At 55.3% G+C, this 9,834-nt stretch overlaps 1 protein-coding gene across 1 annotated transcript; it reads left to right on the forward strand.

The window, feature by feature from the left end:
- On the forward strand, positions 1 to 8,833 carry GRM6 (glutamate metabotropic receptor 6). The gene is made up of 10 exons (XM_004598106.2): positions 1 to 477; positions 894 to 1,110; positions 1,443 to 1,578; positions 2,368 to 2,522; positions 3,398 to 3,538; positions 3,627 to 3,827; positions 5,858 to 6,003; positions 6,096 to 6,719; positions 7,512 to 7,823; positions 8,551 to 8,833. The coding sequence occupies exons 1-10, from the start codon at positions 1 to 3 to the stop codon at positions 8,749 to 8,751; spliced, it is 2,610 nt and encodes an 869-aa protein (XP_004598163.2). The 3' UTR covers positions 8,752 to 8,833.
- Positions 8,834 to 9,834: the final 1,001 nt, after the last annotated feature.

Here is a 9,834-nt window from a genome sequence, read left to right on the forward strand (position 1 = left end):
ATGGCGCGGCTATTGCTAGTGCTGCTGGTGTGGCTGGCGCAGGCGGCACCGGTGCGTGCTGCGGGCTCGGTGCGTCTGGCGGGCGGCCTCACGCTGGGCGGTCTGTTCCCAGTGCACGCGCGCGGCGCGGCCGGCCGTGCGTGCGGACAGCTGAAGAAAGAGCAAGGTGTGCACCGGCTCGAGGCCATGTTGTACGCGTTGGACCGCGTGAACGCCGACCCGGAGCTGCTGCCTGGCGTGCGCCTGGGCGCGCGGCTGCTGGACACCTGCTCGCGGGACACGTACGCGCTGGAGCAAGCGCTGAGCTTCGTGCAAGCGCTGATCCGCGGCCGAGGCGACGGAGACGAGGCGGCCGTGCGCTGTCCTGGAGGCGTCCCTCCGCTGCGCACCGCGCCCCCTGAGCGCGTGGTGGCGGTGGTGGGCGCCTCGGCCAGCTCAGTCTCCATCATGGTGGCGAACGTGCTGCGCCTGTTCGCGGTGAGGGCTTGTGGGACGGGACAGGGTGCCCAACGGTAGTTCCTGTCCACAGCTTCGGGTGGCCGATGTCCAAGACGTTGGGCTCCTGTGCCCATGTGGGAGACGTAGAGGAGGCTCCTGGTTCCTGACTTCATACTGCCCACGCTTTGGCCATTGCAGCTCTTTGGGGAGTGAGCCAACAGAAGGAAGACCTCTCTGGCTCTCTCCCTCTGTAAATATGCCTTTCCAATAAAAATAAATAAATATTAAAAAACAAGCAAAAACTTAGATTGAGAGGCTACTCCTGCTGCCTCACCTTCAAACCCTCCGTTGGCCCCCAGAGCCCACCCACACCTTTATGCCTGAGTCCCCATGGCTGTCCCTCCCTTGGGTCCCCCAGCCTGCATCCACAGCTGGGACGTCCTTCCCATCTGCAGATTCCTCAGATCAGCTATGCGTCCACAGCGCCGGAGCTCAGCGATGCCACACGCTATGACTTCTTCTCCAGAGTGGTACCCCCAGATTCCTACCAGGCCCAGGCCATGGTGGACATTGTGCGGGCCTTGGGCTGGAACTACGTGTCCACACTGGCTTCCGAGGGCAACTATGGCGAGAGTGGGGTGGAGGCCTTCGTGCAGATCTCCCGCGAGGCTGGTGAGCTGGGGGGTTGTGGTCTGGGTCCAGGGAGCCTACAAAAGTGTAAGCCAGCAGTGGATGGGGTAGGGTGGAGCCGAGAGATGAGGGCACTGAGTCCGCTGGGGGCCTCAGCCACGTGGTGAAGGAACCATAGGTAGGCAGATTCCCCCTGCCCTGTGCAGGCCCTGCTCTTGTCTGGTGGCCTAGCAGGCCAATGTCACCCTGTGAGCCCCTCAGCCAGACCCCCTCCCCCCAGCAGAGGTATCTCATGCCCAAGAACACAGTCACAAGTCTGGGCGGCTGGGCGGGCTGGTGACAGGGGCACTGACTTTGGTATTCCCAATGCCCAGGTGGGGTCTGTATTGCCCAATCCATCAAGATTCCCAGGGAACCAAAGCCGGGCGAATTCAACAAGGTGATCAAGAGGCTCATGGAGACCCCCAATGCACGGGGCATCATCATCTTCGCCAGCGAGGACGACATCAGGTGGGAGGGGGGAGAGGGGCAGTTTGCCCCAGGCTCTCCTTGAGGCCGTCCCTTCCGTCTCTTCCGCCACACTCACCTTCCCTCCTCATCCCTTTACTCTTCCCACCCCCCATCCCACTTCATTTGCTGTGATCTGAATCCAGGGTTCTCAGGAATGAATGCCAGCTGGTCTTGGTGAAGACGCCCCCACATTGGCCTGTAAATACAGGAATCAGTGTCTGTTTCTGTTGTTTGCAGTCAGGGAGAGACCTGTGGACAGATCCAGGTGTAGAGATGGGGCTGTGGAAAAGAACCTTGGGATGGTTAAGGGGCTTGAGGCCAGTACTCAGGCCTGAGAACTCACAGACCTAGAACAAGCAGGAGGTTTATCACCCACCCACACACACACACACACACACACACACACACGAGGCTGCCGGTGGCATTGGTGGAGGCAGATGGAGAATGGAGGCTTCTCGCTGGCCTTGAATTTCTCATATGGCACCCCCATTTCCTGTTTCTGTAAAAAGTTACACAAAGCTGAGTAATTTGTAAAGAAATGAGATTTAATCTAGCTGCCCCCACTGGACCCACCTGCCTCTCACATAGAGGACCAAGCCTCCAGCACACAAACAGCTGAACAAACAGCCGCAGTAAACACGGAGGGCCAGTGGGCAGATCATGGGGGCAAGGCTGGGGTTGGAGGGTTCCCAGTTCCTCTTGGGTAGAGGGATTGTACAGGTGAGGGTCCTGGGCCAGGCAAGAGAAGAACCCCCAGGTTCTTACTCACCCATCCTCTATTTCTTCTAGGCGAGTCCTGGAGGCCACGCGCCAGGCCAACCTAACTGGCCACTTCCTATGGGTGGGTTCAGACAGCTGGGGATCCAAGACCTCCCCGATCCTGAGCTTGGAGGAAGAGGCTGTGGGGGCCATCACCATTCTTCCCAAGAGGGCTTCCATTGATGGTGAGGCCTGGAGCAGTGCAGCCCCCCACCCCCCGACCCTGTGCTCCTCCCCAGGATCCTCTTCAGGGCTGCTCACCCTGTGAGCACACCACGACCCAGGTCCCCTGTGGGAGCTCCGGATTCCACAGTTCTGAGGGTTCTGTCTACCCTCCCCTGCAGTGTCAAACGCATCACTCACTATGCAGGAGGGAGTTGCTAGTGTGTATGGCTTCTAGGGTGGTGTGGGTATTTCTGGTTCTACAGAACGTCTGTTTGAAGGGTGAGGCTCGGAGGGAGAGGCCAAGGGCATGGCAAGGAGCATCTATCTGTTGGTCACAGGGATGGGGCCTCACCTCAAACTGGGATCGCTCATTTTTCCAAAGACTCAGCCCAAGGCAAAGCTGTGTTACCGAGCCCAGGCCCATAGGCCCCCAAGCTTTTGGGAGTGCACACTCTCATACCACTGTTTTCAGCGGGGATGCTTTTAGTTCCAAATGATAAACTAGATTGAGAATGGCAGCGAGTCTGAAATGAGGTGACTTCAGAGGCAGTGCAGTGAGCTTGGGTGGTCTGCATACCTCCTATGTGGTCACTTTGTGTCTTTGTACTTGTGGTCTCATGTTCACTGGCAAGTCAGCTGCTGAAGCTCTTCCTATTACCTCTTCCCAGCAGCGCCCAGACTGAGAAGGAAAGCAGGGGAGGACAGAAGCCTTTCCAATGAGGGAGGCTCTGAATCATAACAGGACACGTTGTCCACTGTGGGCCTTGGATTCTCTCCCCGACCCCCAACTCACCTACTCCAGCCCTGGTCAGAACTTGGTCCCATGGCTACCCGCAGCACCCCAGCCAACTCTGATGTGGCCACCTCCCTCCTCCTCCCCACCCACCCCTCATAGGCTTTGACCAGTACTTCATGACTCGCTCCCTGGAGAACAATCGCAGGAACATCTGGTTTGCAGAATTCTGGGAAGAGAATTTTAACTGCAAGCTGACCAGCTCTGGCAGCCAGAATGAGGAAGCCATCCGCAAATGCACAGGTGAGGACTGCCCGGGGAGGTGAGGGGCCGGTGTGGGAGGAGGTGCGTGGGTGCCGGGCACACTACCTGCAGACATCCCCAAGGACAGGTGAGGAACGCATCGGCCAGGACTCTGCCTATGAGCAGGAGGGAAAGGTGCAGTTTGTGATCGACGCTGTGTACGCCATTGCCCACGCCCTCCACAGCATGCACCAGGCCCTCTGCCCCGGGCAAACAGGCCTCTGCCCGGCTATGGAACCCACAGACGGGCGGACTCTGCTCCAGTACATTCGAGCTGTGCGCTTCAATGGTGAGTGGGTGCCAGGGCTCCCATTGGAATGGGTTTCTCTTTAGGGCAGGAGAAAGAAGTATAAACATGGTAATGGACTTGTGTGTCTGGGGCCAGTGGCAGGACACTTGAGCCAAGCTGTGGTCACCACTTTTGAATGTCCCTTCCTTGCCTGGGCTTCAGTACTTTTTGTCCTTACTAAATTCCAGCATCCGGAAGTTTCTCTGTTTCTTTGGCAGCTCACATTCAGCATCCCTCTCCACCACACCAAGCTTAGGGGCATAGCTAGAGCCTATAAGCACACTTGGGCACACTTCCATCTACACAAGGACACAGGCATGTGACCTGGAGACCACAGCTTCTGAAAGGACCCAGATAGACTCAGCCATGTGGAGTGCTTAGAGAGAGATGGCTTGGGCTCTTCCACTGGATGCTTCCTCTCCCCTTTCTCTGCTGCACTTGTGGCTAAATCAGACCAGCTCAGCAAGCTGGCAGACCAAATAGTCTTTTCTTCCTTTTTTTAAGACTTTTTAAATTTTATCGGAAAGGCAGATCAGATAAACAGAGAATGAGAGACAGTGAGAAAGATCTTCCATCCACTGGCCCACTCCCCAAATGGCCACAATGGCCAGAGCTGAGCCAATTTGAAGCCAGGAGTTTTTTTCTGGGTCTCTCACGGTGGGTGCAGGCTCCCAAGACTTTGAGCCATCCACTACTACTTTCCCAGGCCACAAGCAAGGAGCTGGATGGGAAATGGAATGGCCAGGACATGAATTGGCACCCATATGGGTTCCTGGTGCTTCAAGGGGAGGATTAGCCAACAGTGCCAGGCCCCAGAGATGTGTCAGATCGCTCAAATGAGTACCAGTTTCACAATGTCATCAAACCCTGTATGAAGCAAAACTCAAGCTTTCTTTTTTCCAGGCAGCAGGAGCTACATCCTGATGCTACCCGCTAAGTGTGCTGCAGGATGGCTGCACAGTGTGCAATCCCATGGCATGGAGTTTGCTCCACCATTGTGCACCTATTACCCCCACCCAGCCCCAGCTCCTTTCATTTTGTTAAGTGGAACTCTTGTCATCATTCTGCCCTCTCCCGGGCCATGCCTGCCCTCATGGGTCACCACGCTGCTTGTGTCTCTCTGGGCTTCACTGCTATGGGTATCTCCCCGAGCAACATTGTTATGTACCAGGTTTGCTGTGACTCACTGTTTCACCCACAGAGTATCCTCGAGGTCTATCCACGGTGCAGCAGGTGTCAGATGCGCTTCCCTTTTTCAAGGAAGACTATGCTCCATTGTTCACAGCCCACTTTTTGTCATCTGTTTATCTGCCAGGACACACATGGTGTGCTTCCACCTGTTGGCTGTGGTGATGAATGTTGCTTTGAGCTTGCGGGTGCACATACTGCTCCTAGACCCTGCTTGCCGTTCTTTTGGGGGTGCCAGATGGTGTGGTGATTCTGTGTTTAATTTTTCAAGGAACATCTGTACAAGGGTTCCAGTTTTTCCACATCCTTGTTAACACTGGTCTCTTTCTACATTTTTTAAAATGTTGTCTATTACATTTTTATTGAAGAGTGTGCATTCACAACTACCACTTCACTACCCCCAAATGCCTACAACCTCTGGGGCTGGACCCTAACTGAGGCTGGGAGCTGGGAATTCAGTCCAGATCTCCCACCTGGAGACAGGCACCCGATTTCTTGAGCCATCACTTGCTGCCTCCTAGGGTCTGCTTTGGCAGGAACTGAATGTCAGGAGCTGAAGCCAGAAATTGAACCCAAGCACCCTAGTGCACAACATGCTATCCAGTCATTGGCTAAACACCAGTTCCCTGTTGTGTCTTCTTAGCGGATGAATGTGGCACCTTGCCGTGGCTTTGATTTTTGTCTTCCTGATGGCAAGAGAAGATGAGGCTCCTTTCATGTTAAGTTCTCCCTATAGCCTGGCTGGTCCTTAAGGTCCCTCCAGGAGACTAGTCTTGACCTGGGTGGATGTGGGAGGGGAGGGGAGATGACAACCAGCTGGAGGTAATAGACTCTCCCTTCAGGCAGTGCGGGAACCCCTGTGATGTTCAACGAGAACGGAGATGCACCAGGCCGCTATGACATCTTCCAGTACCAGGCAGCCAATGGCAGCGCCAGCAGCGGCGGGTACCAGGCTGTGGGCCAATGGGCAGAGGCCCTCAGACTGGATGTGAGTGGTCCGCATAACCAAATTTTGGGTGACCAGGAGATGGGCTCCTCATTCCTGGGGGGCTCACCCTGCCTGTGTTTCACCCATGGCAGGTAGAAGCCCTCCAGTGGTCAGGCGACCCGCATGAGGTGCCCCCGTCTCAGTGCAGCCTCCCCTGTGGGGCTGGAGAGCGGAAGAAGATGGTGAAGGGCGTGCCCTGCTGCTGGCACTGTGAGGCCTGCGACGGCTACCGCTTTCAGGTGGATGAGTTCACTTGCGAGGCCTGCCCGGGTCACATGAGGCCCACGCCCAACCACACGGGCTGCCGGCCCACGCCTGTGGTCCGCCTCACCTGGTCCTCCCCCTGGGCGGCCCCACCCCTCCTCCTGGCTGTGCTGGGCATCGTGGCCACCACCACGGTGGTGGGCACCTTCGTTCGCCACAACGACACACCCATTGTGCGCGCCTCTGGCCGTGAGCTGAGCTACGTGCTCCTCACTGGCATCTTCCTCATCTACGCTGTCACCTTCCTTATGGTGGCTGAGCCCGGGGCAGCCGTGTGTGCTGCTCGCCGCCTATTCCTGGGCCTGGGTACCACGCTCAGCTACTCAGCCCTGCTCACCAAGACCAACCGCATCTACCGCATCTTCGAGCAGGGCAAGCGCTCCGTCACACCCCCGCCCTTCATTAGCCCCACCTCGCAGCTTGTCATCACCTTCAGCCTCACCTCCCTGCAGGTGCGGAGGGGCTGGCCAAATGGACTGTCCTTAGCCCCCGTATTTGAAAAGCCATATTCATGGAGTCCCCTCTTCTTGGTTGTGGACCCCCTGTCAATCAAAACGAAACAGTAAAAGTCACAGGATCTGAGGGAGGTGTAGGCTGCTCTTATGCAATGAGAGAAAGGCAGAGGGGAGGCCAGTCGTCGCAGGAACCACATCAGAGACGCAGGTGACCGTGAACTCCATGAGGCTGTGTGACTGCACTGCAGTGCGGTTATTCTCACAGAGTGAACTTATGCTTTCATACTTTGGCCCAATAAGGAAACAGGAGAGACACATCCCACGGACTTTCCAGAAGCAAAGAGCCAGTTTCCCTAAGGAGATCAGCATTGCCCAGTTCCCTCGGTGTAGGGAGCAAGAGGAGTGGGACTTCTGTGGAGTGGCGTGTCTGGTTCCAGCACATGGCCACAACTTCACTTAGCAGACTTGCTTCCTACTGTTTTCCAAGGCAGTGACATCACAGCAGTCTAGGGAGCTCCTGAGAGGTGTGGGATGGGTGGTTGGGAGGGGGCCTGCTGCGACTTTGGCAGCCCCAGGCAAGCTGATGGGACCAGGTGGAAAGGGGGACTCCAACTATTCCCCTGGCTCTGCTGCAGACTAGTCCTCCCCACTAAGCGGCTCTGCACACACCACATATTTATTGCCATGTAAGGGGACCCTAACTTGCCAGAGAGCTAGGTCAGGGTTAGGACAGGATTGACCCTGGAGGGGATGGTATGTGTCTCCCTGACACAGCTCCTGCTCTTGCAGGTGGTGGGAGTGATAGCGTGGCTGGGGGCCCTGCCCCCACACAGCATCATCGACTATGAAGAGCAGCGCACGGTGGATCCAGAGCAGGCCAGAGGGGTGCTCAAGTGCGACATGTCGGATCTGTCCCTCATCGGTTGCCTGGGCTACAGCCTCCTGCTCATGGTCACATGCACCGTGTACGCCATCAAGGCCCGTGGCGTCCCTGAGACCTTCAATGAGGCCAAGCCTATTGGCTTCACCATGTACACCACCTGCATCGTCTGGCTGGCCTTCGTGCCCATCTTCTTCGGCACTGCCCAGTCTGCTGAAAAGGTACCTGGGACCCCACTAGAGGCTATGCTGTCTGGTCTGTCCAGGCAAGGGCTCTACAGTTCCCAGAGCCACACAGGCTGTGGATGCTTCATTAATGGAATGATTGCTTGGTTGGAGGGATGACTCAGGGCTTCTACATTACCTGCTGTTCTCAAAGTCACTCATGTTTTCCCTGGCCCATTCATCCATCTCTTCATGCACTCCATAATCTCAACTCTTCTTGGCATTTTTTGTCTTTAAATGTCTAAATCCATTCATTGATGCTTGGCTTGCTTGTGATGGTTCAGTCTGTCATTTGTCCATATCTGCTTGACCTTCAGCTTGACACGTTGATGTGTGCAGGAAAACAGATGCTTACCCACCTGTGTCATTCACTACCTTGTCCATTGACCCCTTCATGCAGTCACTGTTCATTTTTTCTTTGTTGCCTTTGAGAACATGTTCATTCCCTGGTTCACACGTTCTGGCCCTTTTAGACATAGAAACTTGTTCCTTGGGCATCACTGTCTGTTACTAACACTGGTCACTTGCCACTCCCTTCCCTTCTACCTACACCAGAGTCACAAAGTGGCTGCCAACTTTCTCACACACTGGAACATTGCAAATGCTTTGTCCTCTACCCTCTCACTCGACTACAGTAGATCTCTCCTGTCTAAGTGGCTGTGAGTGTGCAGGCGTGGGAGGGGACAGGGCTGAGTCCCCACTCATGCCTTCCTCCATGGCTTAGATCTACATCCAGACAGCCACACTGACCGTGTCCTTGAGCCTCAGTGCATCGGTGTCCCTTGGCATGCTCTACGTGCCCAAAACCTACATCATCCTGTTCCACCCCGAGCAGAACGTGGCCAAGCGGAAGCGGAGCCTCAAGACTACCTCCACAGTGGCAGCAGCTCCACTCAAGGGAGAGGACACACAGGAGCCTAAGTAGCAAGGCATGCTGGAACTGGGAGACCAGCTGCTCCCTGTCTTCTCTTGTGCTTGCTTCCTGCTGGAAGCCGACGAGAACTCTTATTCATTGTCATCAGAGAAGGAAGTCCCTGAAGCCTGCACCCAGTGTGGATGGGGCCAGTCTTGTACAAGATCCGAACCATATCCCATGATAATCCTCTACATTTCTGCACAGTTCAACCTGCCACTTCCTCTCTGTAGGCTAGACCTTCCTACTTTCAGTGAGCCAAGAGAACTCCCCACTCTAGTCTCTGATGTGAGGGTCAAAGGTGACAAAGATTCTCTGGCCATTCGGTGAGATTCCCAGCCCTTGACCAGTCAGTAAGTAACCTGGGGACAGGGCAGTATAGGAGAGCCAGTAGACTCCAGCATGAAATTGGTGCCACGGGTTGAGTCAAAACTTCCCGCTGAGAGCAATTGGCACAGGATTGTGTCTGTAGTGAGGACGGACCCTAACAGGGAATTTAGCATGGAAGCAAAACTTATTTGCTAGGAAGGCCCTTGGGTGAAATGAGCAGAAGTACAGCCTTGTTCACTTTCATATCATCTTCATTCTGCAAAAGCCAGGTCTCAGGTACAGGACTTTGTTTTTCTGGGAGTCAGACTTTGTACATGTCCAACTGACTTCTTGCTTGTTGGAGGAATTTCCTGCAGGGTTCACATTCTAAGCTTATTTTGAAGGCCAACCACACAAGGGCTAACACAAAACTCTCCTCTACCATGCTGGACTTAGTGTGACTTGAAAGGCATCTCCTGGGAGCACTACCACTGGGGACAGACTCACCTTGTTACTCTTGTCTCCTGGGGTTTTTCTGCTTGCGGATTAGTGAATTCATCTTGTGCTTGCAAAGCATGGTGTTTCCCAAACTTGTCTACAGTGGGCGTGCTCAGGGGGGCCTCCTTGTAACATCAAGCTTCTGCCTGTTGGTGCTGCCATGGACATTTGCCTCCCAGGTCACCCAGCTGCGACCCTGAAATGCAGGCTCTCCTGCAACCCAGCCACCTTGCTCTCCCGGTCCTCCTGCTGTGAACTTTCCCTTGCATGGATGCAGTCAGTACATAT

Source organism: Ochotona princeps, chromosome 9, assembly GCF_030435755.1.
Source record: "Ochotona princeps isolate mOchPri1 chromosome 9, mOchPri1.hap1, whole genome shotgun sequence".
Classification (NCBI taxonomy): domain Eukaryota; kingdom Metazoa; phylum Chordata; class Mammalia; order Lagomorpha; family Ochotonidae; genus Ochotona; species Ochotona princeps.

What these genes read in the sequence shown, in the direction of transcription:
- GRM6 (XM_004598106.2), top strand. Translation starts at nt 1, where the DNA reads ATGGCGCGGCTATTGCTAGTGCTGCTGGTGTGGCTGGCGCAGGCGGCA. An exon ending in GCCAGCGAGGACGACATCAG is followed by an intron (nt 1,579 to 2,367) that starts GTGGGAGGGGGG and finishes TATTTCTTCTAG; the next exon opens with GCGAGTCCTGGAGGCCACGC. An exon ending in AGCCATCCGCAAATGCACAG is followed by an intron (nt 3,539 to 3,626) that starts GTGAGGACTGCC and finishes CCCCAAGGACAG; the next exon opens with GTGAGGAACGCATCGGCCAG.